At 42.5% G+C, this 20,189-nt stretch overlaps 1 protein-coding gene across 1 annotated transcript in view; it reads left to right on the top strand.

Annotated features, from left to right (window-relative positions):
* Positions 1-20,189, top strand: part of Hmgcr (HMG coenzyme A reductase) — a 217,801-nt gene that overhangs the window by 185,303 nt on the left and 12,309 nt on the right. Inside the window, exons 14-16 of the mRNA XM_080272343.1 lie at positions 3,407-3,513; positions 3,853-4,057; positions 9,658-9,832. Of these exons, the coding sequence (XP_080128469.1) occupies positions 3,407-3,513; positions 3,853-4,057; positions 9,658-9,832 (487 nt within the window). The remainder of the gene's footprint in view (positions 1-3,406; positions 3,514-3,852; positions 4,058-9,657; positions 9,833-20,189) is intronic.

Here is a 20,189-nt window from a genome sequence, read left to right as displayed (position 1 = left end):
AAGTTTCCAAAAAACTAGGCACCTGAAGCTCTTGCCACACGATTTTAACTGAAAAACTGCAGGTGCATTGTGTTGCCACAAAATTTATACCTTGCCTGCTGACTGATGTGCAAAAAGAGAACCATTTCACAGTCAGTTAGGAGCTGTTTGATTGTTTTAATGCTGATGAAAACTTTCTCAAAAATGTCATAACAGGCATTAATAAATGGGTGTATGGCTATAATGTCAAAACAGAAAGGCAGTCATTGCATTGAGCTGAAACATTGTTCACCGTGACCAAAAAAAGCACGTCATCAGTTGTTCAAATGTAAAGGTGATGTTGATTATTGGAAGGGTGTCGTTCATCGTGAGTTTCTTCCATGTGGGCAGACAGTCAATGAAAAGTTTTCCTTGGATGTCCTGAAGCATTTGAAGACATTGGGAAGGAAGAGGCCTTCCTCTTCCTTTTGGATCCAGTATCATTACAATGCACCTGCTCACGCATCACTCCTTATCCATGATTTTGGCGAAGCATGAGATGATCATCATCCCCCAGCCACCCTGCTCTCAGGATTTAGCCCCTGTGGACTTCTCCCCATCCCCCCATTTGAAATCCACCCTGAAAGGTTGCCAATTTCAGACAATAGAAGAGATAGACAAAAATTCACCAAGTGCACTAAACACAAGTTCACTCGAGCACTTGTACCTCAGTGACTAAGTGACTTGGTGTGATGTGGCTAGCATTTGACTGAAGCTTAATGTCACAGCTACACAGCACTCTCATTGCAAACATGTTGTGCCAGCTAGTTGATGTCCTATGTAAAGAGTTTGGTTTCATTTTGGACAGTTCTCGTATGTAGAGATTGTCAACTGTGAAAGAACTGAGCTTGCTGATATTCTCTTGAGTGTGTGGCAGTTTTGTTATTTGGGGGACATGTTATGTGCTGAATATGCGGCTGGAGCTAGCTCTGTGGCTAGGGTAAGAGTGGTAGGAGTAAGTTCAGGGAGCTGTTGCCTCTCCTGTCATTGAGAAGGGTCTCCCTCCATGCTAAGGGATCTTTGTATGCGACATGTGTTGGAAGTGTAATGCTGTATGGTAGTGGGACTTGGGCAACAAAGGAAGAAGATATTTGTTGGCATCGTCATACAGAAATGACATTGATAAGATGGATTGAATGTGAGGCCTGGGGCGCTAGGATTGTGATTGAAGAGTTGAGAGGAAGGATGGGACTGGAGTGTAATTGTGTTGTGATGAGGAGGGGTTGATTGAGATGGTTTGTGGATGTTGAGAAGATGGAGGATAACAGTTGGGTGCAGAAAGTGAGAAGTGTGAATGTTGGGTGTAGAGTTGCAAGAGGCATTGAAAAAGACCTGGGAGAAGTCATAGAGTGTGATCTCAGGGATAATGGACTGAATAGGGAGGCTGCCAGCAATCAAACAAGGTGGAAAGCGATCATGAGGTGACCAAGGCTGATGCCAGCAAGCACATTGGAGCCATTATAAACAACACGAATGTGATGTGATAGGCATTCTTTTTAAAATTCCCCAGAACAGTTCCCTTTCCTACCAGCAGTAAAACTCTCATGCGTGGGGAGGCTCCCCACATACAGCCCTTCTCAACAAGGTGGAGTCAAAGGCTTTTTGTCTCATTAACTCTTCTCCTCTTTCTGGCTCCCTTTAACCTCTGTCAAGTTGCCTTGCTGTTGCATCTTTATCTCTTTTCTATCGCTATATCAGTGGTCACTGCTCCTCTGAACTGTCTGCTTGCATCCCTTCACCACTATAGTGGGTGCGTAGCACCTGTCTAGCAACAAACTCTCATCCCTTTCTGTTCAGCTCTCTGATGCAAGAGTTAACTGTTACTCCCAGTCTTTCATGTATGCATCAGGTCAACTCAGGAACTTTCTCCCTTTGTCTGTATTTCCTATTTCCCATGATCTCCGGTCTTTCAAGCCAGTGGCGTAGCCTGGGTGGAGCCACAGATGCAGTTGCCCTGGGCGCAGAATTCTTAGGGGCGCAGAATTTCAAAAGAAAATAAAGTAGTAATAATGAATAAAAAATAGTGCGCCTTCCCCCTCACACAGCAGATCTCCCAGTATTCGAACATTCTATACAGTTTTTCAACATGACGGGGCAAATAAATGTTGCTATGTAACATTTTACAGTATTTTTCTTGCTAATTACAGCCATACTTTCTTCATGTAAGCCTTATCGGTGAATTACATAATGGCTATTAATAGCGTGAGTTCCCGTTTGAAGATACCGATACTGTAATGTTCCATAACTTGCATAAAAGATCATAATTAGAATATTTATAATTTCACCCAGTTGCAACAGGTGCCTAGATAGCCTAGCTCCTCCTCCCCTACCTGCCTCATCTCTGTGATGTGTGTGGCACAAATAGGTGTGTTGCATAATTTTTAAAATCCACCTCACACCTAAAGTAATCCTTAAAATGCGTATGTGTATGGAAGGTTTGCTACTCAGAATGACATATTTTTTCACCTCTACAAATATTTGCCTAAACTCGTGTTACACATTGTACTGTATTTATGAAACATGCTGTGGCCTCCGTTAGCTGTGCATGTGGCGACAATCTGATCACTAAATTAAGATCTGTCGAAATCTCGAAATATCATTGCCAAGTAATGTTCCTGCCAATTTAGTGTTCCAAAACAGAGTTAGAACATGATGCTGTTGCCACTGTGTGCGTGTGCCAATAGGAGTTCGATCGTTTGGTGAATTTTGTTGTTCTGGCATGTCAACAGTTTAGTTTTCTTTTCTTTTTCTTTTTTTTTTTTTTTTTTCTGTGATAATTGTTTTGCTGATGCGGTAGTAATTTTTTATTCTTCATTCTTCTGTTTCAACATGTAATATATATACAGTATCTATATTTTCGATTTTTTAATGGTTAAAACATTTACGAAAGTGAAGAAATGGTTATATCATGAAGTATTTTCTTAAAATACAATACATGTGCTTGAGGAGTTAGGGGTTCAACACTGGATTGGTGGAAGGGACTCAGGGAGCGCTGACAGTCCACAGGTTAGGGGGGCAATACTTGCCTTACCCTGGGCGCTGGCAACCCGCACTATGTCAGTGTTTCAAACGCAGTGTGTCCAGGCATCTCGAAATGAAGGGATTTTGAATTTGGCTCTCTTTTGTATTTTTTTGCTTTCTTCTTGGAAGGAATGGTTTCTGGGCTCCTGGCCTTTGGTTACTTCTTCCTTGCATTAAAAAAAAAAAAAAAAAAAAAAAAAAAAAAAAAAGCCCTTGAATGCCCTTTTTGTTTTTCTTTCTTTAACACCATATCACTTTATTGAGCTTAGAATGGATGGATGGAAAAATGTGCCCAGGTTGTAGAGGCTAATGGTTAGTGTAGTGGGAAGACAAAAAGAATATTATGTAAGTATGTTGTTTATTGCAGGGAACAGAGGCTGGACTACAGGCTCTAAAGAAACACTTCCCTGATGTTGAAGTTCTGAGTGTGAGTGGCAACTACTGTGTTGATAAGAAGCCTTCAGCCATTAACTGGTGAGTGCTTGAAGAATTTGTAGCAGTGGTTAAACATTAAGTCCTCGTCTTTCTGCTGGTGAAATATATATTGAACTAAGTTCTGTATTTCAGTGAATACCTTAAATCTGAAACACTGTTACCCTCTTCAGTCAGAGGATACTGCTTTATCTTATTTTGGGTAATGGCTTACAACTTTATTCAGCATAGGAGAGACTTTGCAATCTGGTGTGATTAATGGCAGCTGTGGTGTGGATGAATTGACATGAATAAAGTTAATGATTTTTAGAAACAAGACAGGGTCACTGAGTGTTTTATAACCTTCCTTCCCCTTATGTTTGGAAACTGTGCCTATGTCAGGATTGAGGGTCGAGGGAAGTCAGTGGTGGCAGAGGCAGTGGTACCAGGCAGAGTGGTGGCTGATGTGCTTAAGACCAAGGTGGCTGCATTGGTAGAGGCCAACATTACCAAGAACTTGGTTGGATCATCCCTTGCTGGTTCCATAGGAGGCAATAATGCACACGCTGCTAATATTGTGGCTGCGGTATATATTGCATGTGGACAGGTGAGTGAAGTACTTCATGTCATTGATCACATTTACCTTATGGTATGTACAGTCAACCAAAAAAGTATCGACCATCTTACCACAGGTATCTTCTGAAACACAGACAAAGCATTGCGATATAGGGGGCACCCTGTAATTATAAATACAGCTGTTGTCCTTGGTAATTATTATGACTCAAAATCGCATAAATGGGCACATACTGGATGGTATATATTTTATGGCAATATGTTAAGGGGATGGGTCTGTTTTGATGTGGCAGGGGTAAACCAGTTCTGCTGTCGGGCCCTGCTGCGGATGTCACTGATTGGATTGCGCAGTTGACCCTTGTGCGGTGTGGTGCGGTGAGGATCTGTCCGTTCTCCCCTTTGGGGCTAAGATGCGAATGATTGTGTTTGAATGGATGAGTAAATGGGGAGTGTGTCGTCCTGTCTTGGCTACCTCCCTTTCCTTGGGGGAAGCAGCCTAGGTATATAGATAGATAGATAGAGATGTTAATACAAGTTCTGTTTAGAAAGTGTCCGACCTTTGGCTCTAAAAAAATAATTAGCTAACTATTGACCTAGGACACTAATCCCCCTCAAAGTAGGCTCATTATGACTTGACACACGTAGCCCAGCGTGCTTTCCATTGCCTGAACCATTTTTCAGAGTGTGTTTATGTTTTCAGTATTTCCTGCATATGCGTCATCGCATTCGTCATGATCTCTTCTCATCTCAAATTGGGAACCCTTCAACTGAGTTTTGAGCTTGGGGAGTAACAAAAAGTCACATGGACCCATGTCTGGTGAGTAGGGAGCCTGCCAGACCTGCAGGATATTGTGCTTGGCCAAAAATTCCTGAATCAGTTGAGAAGAATGAGCAGGGGCATTGTTATGGTGCAGCTTCCATCTTACCACTTTCCAAAGGTTAGGTCACTTCCGCCAAGCTGTGTCAAGAAGACGACAGATAATATCGAGGTAGTAGTGTTTGTTGATAGTCTGGCCGACTGGTGCGTATTCGTGATGCATAACACCATGGTAGTAAAAAAAACTGTCAACTTGCATTACACCTTGCTGTGAACATGTCATGCTCTTTTGGCTGAGGTGACCCTGCATGCTTCCGCAGGGACGACTGTGCTTTGGTTTCTGGGTTGTACCCGTACACCCAAGTCTCATCTTCAGTGCTAACATTCTTCAGAAAGTCTGGATCGCAATTTGCACACGCCAGCATGTCTTGAACAACGTTCATCCAAGAGAAGAGATCATGACAAATGCAATGAAGCACCTACAGGAGATACCGAAAGCTGAGTTTGAAAAATGTTTCAAGCAACAGAAAGAATCCTGGGCTTTGTGTGTTATGTCAGAAGAGGCTTACTTTGAGGAAGATTAGTGCCCTTGTTCAACAGGTTAGCTATTTATTTTTTTAGAGCCCAGATACTTTCTGAACAGCCCTCGTAGATTCGTGTGTGTCAGCTAAACTTGCTAATTTTCACAGCCATCATAATCATAAGCAGTAAAATAAGAATAAGAAAAAGAAGGGGAGAGAGAGTTCTGTAAAACCTCTTTTGTCCAGACCCCATTAATCCAGACTTTGGCTCATCTGGACAAAATTAAAATAGTATGAGATCTAAAAATATGTTTTAAATATTTCCAAGACCACTTTAACTATGGTAGTTGTATGAAAAGTGATCGTCATTCAGATTATACTAGGTTGCTTCAAGGCTGCCTGACACCTTGACACCTTTGATCAAACACATGCAAACATTCATAGCATCAACTGGTTCATCAGCCTACTATATATATATATATACAGTATATATATATATATATATATATATATATATACTGTATACATATATAGTAAAAGTCCATTAATCCGAATGACAGTGTGTGTGTGTGTGTGTGTGTGTGTGTGTGTGTGTGTGAGCATCATCCTCACAATAATAATGCAGCACGTAGTACCCTCACAGCTTTTCTTCTTAGCATGTGGAATTTTTTTTTTTTTTTTTTTTTTTTTTTTTTTTTATGCGAGGAAGAAGGAACCAAAGGCCATGAGCCCACAGTAACAGTTCCCTCCAAGAGAAAAACAAAATACAATAGAGAGCCAAATTCAAGATCCGATCATTTTGAGATGCCTGGACACACTGCGTTTGAAAGACTGGAGATCATAGGCAGGAGGAAATACAGACAGAGGGAGACAGTTCCAGAGCTGACCTGTTGCATGAATGAAAGACTGGGAGTAACGGTTAACTCTTGCATTAGAGAGTTGGACAGAAAAGGGATGAGAGTTTGCTGCGAGACGGGTGCTACGCGCCCGTCGTAGAGGTGGAGGAATGCAAGCAGACAGTTCAGAGGAGCAGTGACCATTAAAGTAGCGATAGAAAAGAGATAAAGATGCAACAGTGCGGCGAAGAGACAGAGGTTGAAGGGAGTCAGTAAGAGGAGGAGAGTTAATGAGACGAAAAGCCTTTGACTCCACCCTATTGAGAAGAGCTGTATGTGGGGAGCCTCCCCACACATGAGAGTTGTACTCCACACAGGGGCGGATAAAACCCCTGTATAGAGTCAACAATTGTGCAGGGGTAAAGAAAGAGCGGAGTCGGCTTAGCACACCCAATCTCTTGGAAGCAGATTTTACAAGAGATGTAATATGATCTTTCCAAGATAAGTCCCGAGTAAATGAAACCCCAAGCATGTTCAAGGATGATGCAGGATTAATCTGAATATTATTAAACATTAGTGGGTATACCTGTGGAAGATTTTGTCGGGTTGATAGGTGTAAGAACTGAGTCTTAGAAGCATTAAAGACAACCATATTATTTTTACCCCAGTCAGAGATATGAGCCAAGTCAGACATTAGGTGTGCCATAGCCTCATCCCTTGTTTCTTGAAGTAACTGTTGAGATGGGCGTTGCGGGAACCGAATGGAAAGGTGAAGGGTGGAGTCATCAGCGTATGAGTGGATAGGGTTAGATGTACAGCTTAGAAGATCATTGATGAATAAAAGGAAGAGAGTTGGTGATAGGACAGAGCCCTGAGGAACACCACTGTTGATAGATCTAGGAGAAGAACGATGGCCGTCTACGACAGCAGCTATAGAACGACCAGAAAGGAAGCTAGCGATGAAGGTACAGATAGAAGGATAGAAACCGTAGGAGGGCAGTTTGGAAATTAAAGATTTATGCCAGACTCGATCGAAAGCCTTTGAGATGTCAAGTGCAATGGCAAAGCTTTCGCCAAAGTCCCGAAAGGAGGATGACCAGGAGTCTGAAAGGTAGGTGAGAAGATCGCCAGTGGAGCGTCCCTGACGGAACCCATACTGACGATCGGAAAGAAGGTTGTGATAGGAAAGATGCCTTAAAATTTTTTTATTAAGAATTGACTGGAAAACTTTTGAAATACAGGACGTTAAAGCAATTGGACGATAGTTGGAGGGTTGGGAGTGGTCACCCTTCTTTGGGACAGGCTGAATGAGAGCAAACTTCCAGCAAGAAGGAAAGGTACAAGTTGACAGACAAAGGCGAAATAGTTTGCCTAGGCAGGGTGTAAGCACAGAAGCACAGTTCTTGAGAACAACAGGAGGGACCCCATCAGGCCCATATGCCTTGTTAGTACTGAGGCCAGTAATGGCAGAAAATACATCAACTGAAGAAATTTTAATGTCAGCCATGAGGAAGTCAGAGGGGGGAAGTGATGGAGGAACAGCACCGGAATCGTCTAAGGTGGAATTGGAGGAGAAAGTCTGTGCGAAGAGATCTGCTTTATCAGTAGAAGAAATAGCTACAGAACCATCAGAGTAGAAAAGAGGAGGGAAGGATGATGAGGTAAAGTTGTTAGAAAGATTTTTGGCAAGGTGCCAGAAGGAGCGGGAAGAATTCGAGTTGGAGAGTTGAGAGCATTTAGTATGGATGAAATTATTTTTAGTAGAGCGAAGAACAGACTTAGCACGATTCCGGGCAGAAACGTAAAGATTATGTGATTCAGGGGTGGGTTGGCTCCGGTACCTTTTGTAGGCCTTCTCCTTGTTGCGGACAGCATTAGAACAAGCGTGATTAAACCAAGGCTTTCTTGCGTTAGTCAAAGGATATGAGAAAGGAATGTATGCTTCCATGCCCGAGAGAATAACCTCCGTAATGCGCAAGGCACACTCAGATGGCTCACGGCCATGGAAGCAATAATCATTCCAGGGAAAATCAAAGAAGTACTGCCTGAGGGCCTCCCAGTCCGCAGCTCCAAAATGCCAGAGACGACGTTTCCCTGGAGGGTCCGCAGGCCGTACTGGAGCGATAGGACAGGTTAAGGTAATAAGGTTGTGATCGGAGGAGCCCAACGGAGAGAAAAGATTAACAGAGTAAGCAGAAGGATTAGTTGTGAGGAAGAGGTCAAGTATGTTGGAGCTCTCTCCAAGGCGGTCAGGGATACGGGTAGGGTGCTGTACAAGCTGCTCTAGGTCATTAAGGATAGAAAAGATGTAGGCTTGTTCACCAGGTGGATCCGTGAAAGGAGAGGAGAGCCAAAGGTGGTGGTGAACATTGAAATCTCCAAGAATGGAGATTTCAGAGAAAGGAGAAATGGACAGAATGTGTTCCATCGTAGAAGTAAGATAGTCGAAGAATTTTTGATAGTCAGTAGAATTAGGGGATAAGTAAACAGCACAGATATATTTAGTCAGAGAATGACAGGAAAGCCGAAGCCAGAGAGTGGAGAATTCAGAAGAATCAAGTTCAGGAACACGAGAGCAAGATAAGTCGTTGCGTATGTATACACAACAGCCACCTTTGGCTTTGAAATGAGTATAGAGAAAGTAGGAGGATACAGAAAAGGGTTTGCTGTCAGTTGCCTCAGACAGCTGAGTCTCCGTTAGAAAAAGAAGGTGAGGTTTAGAGGAGGAGAGGTGGTGCTCAACAGAGCGAAAGTTAGATGAAAGGCCGCGAATGTTGCAGAAATGAAGAAGAAGAGAGTCAGACAGTGGTTCCAGGCACCTCGAGTCGTCACCGGGAGAGGGGCAGATGGCGGGGGCATTTATGGTCCCCCCCCCTGGGGACTCCGAGGCTAGGTGAATTGACGCCATTTTGGTAAATTTTGAATAGGAAGTGTAGTGTGTACTGTGCATGTAGTTTGGTGAAGATAGATAGAATTAATGAATTGTCCAGGAATAGGAGGCAGTGGTCTTACATTTGGTCATATGAATTATTTATGAAAAGAGTATTGTGCAGTAAAATATTTATAGTACTGTGTATTGGATTAAATGCAACATTATGTATGAGGTCTGTCCAAATAGAAACCAATCTTTTTAAGTAGCGCACCAACTAGTCAGTCTAGCATGATCATGACGGGAGCACTATGTAGCGGTGACTTTGAGCTTTAGTCTAATGCTAGCTGTTTTTTGCCACGTCACTTACTCGTCAAAGTTCACCAGGCATCCATTTGTCGGTTATATGGTTATCACCTGATTTATTGAGATGTTTCCTTGGTAATGGGAAACCATCTGGCATGTCATTCTTTGTTGAGTCACCTGAAAGGAGCATTAAAGTGAGTGAGTGAATGGTGGGCATCCCCCACGTACCATACTTATATACACTGTATAATAACATATTGACCAGTAATATGTATTATTTGTCAGGACCCAGCACAGGTAGTGGGCAGCAGCAACTGCATGACACTGATGGAGCCATGGGGTGATAATGGTGAGGACCTCCATGTCACCGTCACTCTCCCATCTCTTGAAGTTGGCACTGTTGGTGGTGGCAGCTCTCTCCCAGCCCAGGCCTCATGCCTTGCTATGCTGGGTGTCAGAGGTAAGTTGACACTTCCACCAATCACTCACAAGCAGAGGTTTAGTCGGTAGTGTCATCATCATCATCCAGCCCAACATTGCTCCATCCAGAGCTTAGGAACCTGACACTAGGTTACTCAGTCCACACAGTTAAAGCAAGAGTAATTATTTTGTTTCCCTTGAGTGTCATTAGACTCATTACATTTGTAATAAACCCCAGTACCTCTTGGAGCTCTTTAATTCACAAGACAAGCAGGCATTAAACAATTGTATATTAGATTCATTCAGTTACTAGAGTCTTTGTTGTGAGGAACAGCTGTAGATACTGCAGTTCTTGTTGATGTGGAGTTGAGTGATGCTAGGAAATAGATTTTTTGTCAGTTAATTCACCCCATTGTGCTGGGTAAGTATTAGAAGACATTCGTTTTTCTGTCTTTATTGAGGGAAAAACAGTTTGGAAGTGAGTTGAACACAACATCTTCCTCCTCATGTTTCCTTCTGCAGACTACTTATGTGAGAGTCTCTGTAATGAAGGGATGTGTGAGTGAAAGGGGATAGTATTAAACAAATCCTAACATTGTGGAAACATACAAGGCAGGGTTTCTCATCCCCTAGGATCATGTACCCAAAAAAGAAACAAGGATAGTTTGTACATACACCATCATATACAGTGGAACCTCACATCTCACAGTTAATAGACACTCATGGAATGTATGAAACTAATAGTTATTAAAGTAATAGAGACACCAGGATCTTAAGACATCAGACTTTTCTTACCTTTAACCTATAATTAATAGCTAATTTGAAGGAAATACTGCATGTATTATAATAAAGTATTAAAAAACAACATAGAAAACATACCTTGAAATAGTTAAGAAGTGCTTAACCCCTTCTTTACTGAATTTCCGAAATGTGTACCCCCGTACTCGAAATGTCAGCAGCGGAACCGAATACAATCATGAATACTATGGTCGGACTCAAATATGAAGTCCGTTTGGGTGGGGCCCGAGAGGGGATTTCCCTCTCTACAGCTCTGCCGCATCAACCCCAGTACCTATCTCTCTCTCTGTCATATGTCAGCTATTTACTATTTGAAATTGTATATTAAATATTCTGTACTTATTAAATACTGTATATTAAATAAGGCTATATAGTGCTATGAATGTGTTGCTTTTTAGGATAATAGCAACGATTTGTATAAATTCCACACCACATGACAACGTCGCTTTCCGATGTTGCCAGAGGTCAAGGACACCCACCTCAGACTACAGGTGACCGGTCACTTCCTCCCTGATCCCCACCCACGATGGCAGCTACTCCGACTCGCTCTCGTGTGCTCCACAGTCGGGAGAAAGAACTTATTTACAATGTGAACAAGTATTTTTTAGAAGAAAGATCAGAGAGAGGATTTATGCCTACTGGGGAAACCTCTATAAAAAAAACGCGCCAAGACTTTTACCTCGGTGGTGGTGTGGAAAAAAGGTCGAAACAATATAGAAGAAAACAAAACTTATAAATATATTAAAACTTTCTCAATCAACTGAGAGAGAGAGAGAGAGGAGGTTTGGGAGAGCTGTAGAGAGGGAAATCCCCACGTGGGCCCCACCCAAACGGACTTCATATTTGAGTCTGACCATAGGGTACTCACGATCATTATAGGGGCCTACTGGGCTTCCTCTTCCTCGGTTTGGGTGCTTTGTGATCCCATGTGTGATGACATATGGCAATTTTGTCACTGATGCCACACTCCCCTGCCATATGCCCTTGCCATGGGGCATAGTTTTATGAAAATGACTCAGATATGTTGTGTAGGTCATTGTACCCTATATATTTTGAATTTGGTATATATAATGCCCTATAACATGTGATATAATATAGCCAGATAATGCTTCTTGGTAAGGGGACTGTCGCTAGCTTAGCAACAGTGGTGGTACCGCAAGAAAGTGTGTGAGAGCAACCTGTAGTGTTTTTCAAGCAGCCGCACGTGTCAGTGCTTTTGGATTTACTTCTGTGCCATGGCGTCCTACGGCAATGAATCTGACTTGGATAGTGACTTAGAAGTGTCTGACGATAACGAAACACAATCTGACATAACTCTGAGTGACTCTGATGAGAAGTACATGCCCGAGAATGACGGTGAAGTGAGTGATAATACTGTAGTAGGGAAAATGATACTGATTCTGGTATCAGTTTGGCCTTGAAGCGCATCGCCCCACCCCCACCTACTTTTGACCTGCCTGCCTCCTACCTCATTTTTCATGGATCTTCTTCATACTTACAAGGTAAATACAATCATTATTCTCCTCCCTAATCATTGATTTATATCTCTATCTACTATCTGCTTACTCTGTTAATCTTTTCTCTCCGTTGGGCTCCTCCGATCACAACCTTATTACCTTAACCTGTCCTATCGCTCCAGTACGGCCTGCGGACCCTCCAGGGAAACGTCGTCTCTGGCATTTTGGAGCCGCGGACTGGGAGGCCCTCAGGCAGTACTTCTTTGATTTTCCCTGGAATGATTATTGCTTCCATGGCCGTGAGCCATCTGAGTGTGCCTTGCGCATTACGGAGGTTATTCTCTCGGGCATGGAAGCATACATTCCTTTCTCATATCCTTTGACTAATGCAAGAAAGCCTTGGTTTAATCACGCTTGTTCTAATGCTGTCCGCAACAAGGAGAGGGCCTACAAGAGGTACCGGAGCCAACCCACCCCTGAATCACATAATCTTTACGTTTCTGCCCGGAATCGTGCTAAGTCTGTTCTTCACTCTACTAAAAATAATTTCATCCATACTAAATGCTCTCAACTCTCCAACTCGAATTCTTCCCGCTCCTTCTGGCACCTTGCCAAAAATCTTTCTAACAACTTTACCTCATCATCCTTCCCTCCTCTTTTCTACTCTGATGGTTCTGTAGCTATTTCTTCTACTGATAAAGCAGATCTCTTCGCACAGACTTTCTCCTCCAATTCCACCTTAGACGATTCCGGTGCTGTTCCTCCATCACTTCCCCCCTCTGACTTCCTCATGGCTGACATTAAAATTTCTTCAGTTGATGTATTTTCTGCCATTACTGGCCTCAGTACTAACAAGGCATATGGGCCTGATGGGGTCCCTCCTGTTGTTCTCAAAAACTGTGCTTCGGTGCTTACACCCTGCCTAGGCAAACTACTTCGCCTTTGTCTGTCAACTTGTACCTTTCCTTCTTGCTGGAAGTTTGCTCTCATTCAGCCAGTCCCAAAGAAGGGTGACCACTCCCAACCCTCCAACTATCGTCCAATTGCTTTAACGTCCTGTATTTCAAAAGTTTTCGAGTCAATTCTTAATAGAAAAATTTTAAGGCATCTTTCCTATCACAACCTTCTTTCCGATCGTCAGTATGGGTTCCGTCAGGGACGCTCCACTGGTGATCTTCTCACCTACCTTTCAGACTCCTGGTCATCCTCCTTTCGGGACTTTGGCGAAAGCTTTGCCATTGCACTTGACATCTCAAAGGCTTTCGATCGAGTCTGGCATAAATCTTTAATTTCCAAACTGCCCTCCTACGGTTTCTATCCTTCTATCTGTGCCTTCATCGCTAGCTTCCTTTCTGGTCGTTCTATAGCTGCTGTCGTAGACGGCCATCGTTCTTCTCCTAGATCTATCAACAGTGGTGTTCCTCAGGGCTCTGTCCTATCACCAACTCTCTTCCTTTTATTCATCAATGATCTTCTAAGCTGTACATCTAAGCCTATCCACTCATACGCTGATGACTCCACCCTTCACCTTTCCATTCGGTTCCCGCAACGCCCATCTCAACAGTTACTTCAAGAAACAAGGGATGAGGTTATGGCACACCTAATGTCTGACTTGGCTCATATCTCTGACTGGGGTAAAAATAATATGGTTGTCTTTAATGCATCTAAGACTCAGTTCTTACACCTATCAACCCGACAAAATCTTCCACAGGTATACCCACTAATGTTTAATAATATTCAGATTAATCCTGCATCATCCTTGAACATGCTTGGGGTTTCATTTACTCGGGACTTATCTTGGAAAGATCATATTACATCTCTTGTAAAATCTGCTTCCAAGAGATTGGGTGTGCTAAGCCGACTCCGCTCTTTCTTTACCCCTGCACAATTGTTGACTCTATACAGGGGTTTTATCCGCCCCTGTGTGGAGTACAACTCTCATGTGTGGGGAGGCTCCCCACATACAGCTCTTCTCAATAGGGTGGAGTCAAAGGCTTTTCGTCTCATTAACTCTCCTCCTCTTACTGACTCCCTTCAACCTCTGTCTCTTCGCCGCACTGTTGCATCTTTATCTCTTTTCTATCGCTACTTTAATGGTCACTGCTCCTCTGAACTGTCTGCTTGCATTCCTCCACCTCTACGACGGGCGCGTAGCACCTGTCTGGCAGCAAACTCTCATCCCTTTTCTGTCCAACTCTCTAATGCAAGAGTTAACCGTTACTCCCAGTCTTTCATTTATGCAACAGGTCAGCTCTGGAACTGTCTCCCTCTGTCTGTATTTCCTTCTGCCTATGATCTCCAGTCTTTCAAACGTAGTGTGTCCAGGCATCTCAAAATGATCGGATCTTGAATTTGGCTCTCTATTGTATTTTGTTTTTCTCTTGGAGGGAACTGTTACTGCGGGCTCATGGCCTTTGGTTCCTTCTTCCTCGCATTAAAAAAAAAAAAAAAAAAAAAAAAAAAAAAAAAATTATCTGTATATTGTATGTTTACTAAATCAGTTGGTTAGACACGTAATATTGTCATGTACATTATTTTAACATATCATAAACACATCTTGTGGTCAATATCTATTTACCAGTACAAAAATAAATAATATAAAGCAAATACAAACGATGCAATGATAAAATAAATACTACCCCACGAAAGAGCCACGCCTGGGGGAAATTCGGTTTGGCAGGGGGGGTAGCTGAGCGGGGGAGGGGGGGTTGTGGTGACGAAGGGGTTAATGGAATGGAAATACAATAATACCCCGATATGTGATACCACCATACCCTGCCTAACGATGGCCAAACCCTGGTTTAACGATGGGTTTTGATTTTTTTACCGATTTTGATGATATTTTAGATTAAAATTGTGTGTTTAGGTTGATTTACAAACAGTTTCTAGACTTAGATTAATGTGTTTTAGCCATAGGTGGGGTGAACATTGTCATTTTGGGGTATAGTTTACTAAGTTTGATTTTTTCTAGACATAATTGATGATTTTCAGATTTTATTTGTTGGTTTTAGTGAATTATTTACAGGTGTTAGGCTTAGGTTAGCTTCTTTTACAGCTGTTAGGCCATTTAGATTGTCTTTAAACTTGTTTTGGGGCTCATTTGGGTGGGTTTTGGACTTGGTTGGGGGGGGGGGAACCCAAGGCTAAAAAATGCATCCCATTACATCATATGTTAAAACAACCCCAGTATAGGATACCCCACCTAATGATGAGTTTTTACCTAACCAGTTGCATCGTTCAACTGGGGTATGCCTGTATTGGGTGTTGTGCAAAAGTTACACTGGCTGTACACCTCTGCCACCCCATTTTCCTTCCTCACACCACTCTCCTCAGCAGCTCCCCTACCTCAAACCACTTTCCTCCTGTGTACCACCACTCTCAGCCACTGCAAAGCCTTCAAAGTCAAACCTTCCAATGATTATTGTACTTCTTCCTCATTGTCATCCTTCATATCCTGTAGGTAATGAGTTCAGTGAGACCTCCTCATGACAGACAACTGTAATTGGGGGAAAAGGCAAATGATATATCTGATAGTTCATTATATGTCTAATAGGGACCCACCATACTGAACCTAGGGTCAGTGTATAGTAAATGAAAATGGTACTCCATTTAGGATAAATCAGTATTGTATGCATTTGGCTTGTATTATTTGATATATAATAGATCAGTAAGCTGTACAGAACTAATGGCAGCCGTATTTTCAATAGATGATAATGAAGAGAAGAGGAAATGCCGTCCTGGGCCTTGTTCAGTATTTAACAAATTTGTCCATTAGGCTGCTAGATGTGCTTCCTATACAAGACCTTGGTTAAGTATATGAAAAAAAGTTGTCTGGTTGGGTCAAGGGGTCCATTCCATCTGAAGTCTGGTATGAACAGGTTTGTTAAAGCAAGGTCTTACTGTAATTAGACACTGGTGATGATCATTAACCTTTCTATTTAACTTTTTGAAAATATAGAACGTCTTCTTTATGTGTCTTAGGAGTATTTCACATAAGTTCAAACTGTTCTCTATGGGTTCCACCAGCTCATCCACACAAACCTCTCCCAAACATGAGACAGTTCCTGGGTTGTTTCTTCCTTCTTTGAGGGACTAGGTCAGTTTGTTCGTGGTGCATTTCTTCAGTTTCATCAATCATTTCCTCACAGTCTGCCCTTGTCTTAGTGGGGCACAGATCAGATCTTTCACTTGTTCTTCATCCACCTCTTCAAAACCTGGGGTACAAACACATCACACTGACTTGATTGTTGCTCTCATAAGTTCCAGCCATCCCATTCTTCCTTAGTGACCAGGCCTAGGATGAGTGGCTTCCATATCAGATTTATTGTGGTCAGTGACACATCATTGCAAGCCTTGACAAGGAGCTTCACAGCATGGAGTTTATTAAATTTCTTCCATAACTCATTCATAGTCACTGTGTGCAAGACAGGCAGTGATGTGAGTGTGGGTGGAAGGCTAGGTGGTGGGACAGAGCTGGAGTAGGTGATAAATATGTCTCCTCCTACCTCTTCACTCTCCAAAATGACTTGGGTTATTTCTTTAACTTCCTGCAGCGAGTCTTTTTCTCAGCTCATACTGTAATAAACTTGCCTTTAGAATAAAAGCCTCACATTGGTAATGATTTCTTGATCCATCTTGCATTTGAGTCCTTGATGTAATGTTGAGTGGGAGAAAGTAGACCTGTACTTTTGGGTGGTGATCAGTAAGAAATTTTTCATGGTTTGTGTATTATCTAAAGCAAAAGCACCTTGGGATCAGTGTTCTATCTCTTGCAGTGGTCTCTGGTGTCTGACACAAAGTGTTCATCAAACCAGGTGGTTGGCAGGACAGTAGTTATGTAACCTATGGGAGTGAGACCCTAATAAACATTCAGTTCCTTCTTGTCTTACTTTGTGTAGGCATGACACTTGGCATATTTGCAAATAATCAGAGGTTTCATTTTATGGATGCCAGAATCATTCACTGTTAAGAGAACACTAGAGTATTATGATCACTTGCCATCATAACATCAGTTGCTTGTTTTTCATCCTTGAAGATAAATGTAGATTTGGCAGAACACTTCCAAATTAGCCCTGTCTCATCACAGTTGTTGATCTGGTCCAAACAGTACCTTAATTTCCCTCCTTGATAATTGAAGAAGCAGATTCCAGATATGGATTATCAACACCCTCAACTGCAGAGGCAGCTTCTTCTTAGTAAACCACATGTTTCAGCCCACATAATGTCGTGAACTTTTGCAACAAGTTTGCAGAAGTATTAAAAGGCTCTGGGTGTTGATATTCTTTTTTCTACAGATGGCATCATAGAAAATATGCACTTCCTCCCTGATCAGTGGGTCCAAAACACTTAAATTTTTCTCCAGGCAGGAGGAAACCCACTTTGAAAAAAATATTCAGAAGTCTACCTATCTATCTATCTATTGCCAGACGCCTCAATCCCATTTGGGGTGGCCACAAACAAATCGCCTCCATGTTGACCTGTCCCCCGCCATTTCACTGCCCCGCTTCCAACTCGCACCCCCCTCTCTCATATACCTCTCCACCCCATCCCTCCATCTCATCCTCGTATTCAGAAGTAACAAGTGAAATGATTTTGCTCATTGCACTCTTGCAAAGTCCTGCTTACACCATGGCCCAAACTTCCAGAATACTTCTGTGCAACAGCTAAGGATTTCTTTATTTCAATTATTTTCTATCTAAATGTTCTCACTGTAGCTTCTGGGCATACCAACTTCCACGTGGATTCACAGTTTTTCATCCCCTCCCTAGTCATTCTAACTGATAATCTGTTTTCATCCACACTGTATTTTTACTATTTCTACTTACAACAATGAGTCTTTTGTCACCACTTTTGAGCTTCCTTGTCACTTAGGTAACATACTTCCATCCCCCACTCAGACTGCTGGGTCCCCTCGTACTTGTAGAAGTCACAATACACCGCAAGAACTGGCTGCGAGATGAGTCAGAGGCCAGGTAGCCCATGCACAGGGACGTAGTGGAGGGACTGGGGTTGGTGGGAGTGTCATCAAATGTGGCAGCCTACAAATGAGGTGCAAAGTGCATGCATTGTGCCCAAAACAAATGCTTTCTCAGATACTCACCCACAAACTTCGAAGGGTTAACACTGAAATGTATGAATTGGTAAAAATTTAATGGTGTCCTGAAATCCGAATTCACTAAATGAGCAATGCTTGAAATGTGAGGGTCCACTGAATCATGTGATGATGTATAGGGAATAAGCACCAGTACTGTCAAAACATTCTCATTTCTAATTCACATCTGTCTGTCTATCAATTTACATCCTTTATCTCTCTACGTTATCTTTCTGGTATTTATAATGAACCCGAAGAGTACCAACCTCATAGATGTACGTGGTGGCTGATGGGACAGTACAGTGTCAACCTTGTATACAGTCGTTGATGATAGCCATGCCTTTGCTACCTGTTTTCTATCTGTTCATTTACATAATATTTCTGGTAGTTGTGACATGTAGAGGTGTATGGTATGTAGGAGGACTACTGGGCCTTGGGAGCAGGCCGTGAAGCCTATGCCCAGTGTCGGGGGGGGGGGGGGATCTGAGTGTCCTGCAGAATTTAGTTTCATGTCTGGAATCCATCAAGTGTACTTTAGTTTGATCCTGTGGATTCAGGAGCAATGTTGGGATATCTTTGAGCCGAATGAGTAAAACTGAGCTGAATATGTAAAGTTGAGCTGAGTGAGTGAAAAATGTATTATTGTTTGTCAAAAAAGCTGCTCTTTCTAAGTTCTTGCATTAGTGGACGTCGTCTTCGTTTTCGTAGGCTCCAACATGCATGCGTCAGCCTTGGTCACCTAATGACGGCTCTCTCCATGCTGCACGAACTCTGGCTGCTTCCCTATTTAGTCCCTTAACCCTGAGGTCACACTCGGTGCCCTCATGCCAGGTCTTTTTCGGTCTACCTATTGGTACCTTTCCCTCAGCATTAACATTTCTCATTTTCTGCTCTCAGTTATCATCGTCCATCCTCTCCATATGCCCAAACCATCTCAAGTCTACCTCTCCTCATCACAACATCAATACACTTCAGTCCCATACAATCTCCCAACTCTTCCATCATCAACCTAACCCCCCCAGGCCTTGCACTCAAGGATGCACTGCACATCCACCCAATCATTGCCATTTCTGTACATTTGAGTCTGCGAATATCCGCTTCCTTTACTGCCTAGGTCTCACTGCCATTCAGCATTACACTCATAACACGTGCTGCATAGAAAAGCTGCATACAAAGATTCCTTAGCACAGAGGGAGAGCCCTCTCATTGTCAGGAGAGGCAACAGCTCCCTGAACTTCATCCAATCACTCCTTACTCTAGCTCCTGCCTCACCTCCAGCACAGAGATTATTGTTGCTGGATTTTATATTATTTAAAGATGTAACCATGTACAGGTTGTGTAGATCAGAAAAGGGAAAGAAGTTGTATGCTGCCTTGATGTATTTGAAGAAGGCATATGACAGGTTGGATAGACAAGAATTGTGGAAAGTATTAAGAATATATGGAGTAAATGGGAAGTTGTTGAATGCCGTGAAGAGTATGTATGAGGGTGCTAAAGCCGCAGTGCATGTGGACAGTGGATTGAGTGAATTTTTCTGTTTGAATGTTGGATTGAAACAGGATTGTGTCTCCTTGGTTGTTCAGTCTGTATATGGATGGGGTTATAAAAGAGATACAAGGTAGGGCAGTGGATGTTGGAGCAGCCCTAATGAGAGAGGGCAGCATTTGGAAACTCCCTGTACTGTTGTATGCAGATGATACTGTGTTGTTAAGTAAAGATGAAGGGAAGCTGCAAGGCTTGGTGGATAAGTTTGGGAGAGTGTGTACGAAACAGAATCTAAAGGTGAATATAAGGAAGAGTAAACTTATGGTCTTTGAGAGAAGTGAAGTACCTGAATGTATAGTGAGGTTGGATGAGGAGGAAATGGAAAATGTGAGTGCATTTAAGTACTTGGGTAGTGTGATGAGTAAGGATGGAAGTTTAGAGGGTAAAGTGCTTGAAAGGACACAACAAGGAAGGAAGGTTGCAGGTTCCTTGAAAGCAGTGATAAGAAACAGGACGGTGAGCATGGAAGTGAAAAAGTTACTACATGACAGTTTTGTGATACCAAC

The sequence above is a fragment of the Coenobita brevimanus genome, chromosome 50 (assembly GCF_032717465.1).
Source record: "Coenobita brevimanus isolate Jiangsu-jjx chromosome 50, ASM3271746v2, whole genome shotgun sequence".
Classification (NCBI taxonomy): Eukaryota; Metazoa; Arthropoda; class Malacostraca; order Decapoda; family Coenobitidae; genus Coenobita; species Coenobita brevimanus.
The sequence above is the reverse complement of the archived record's forward strand: the minus strand, read 5'-3'. Positions and strand labels throughout refer to the sequence as shown.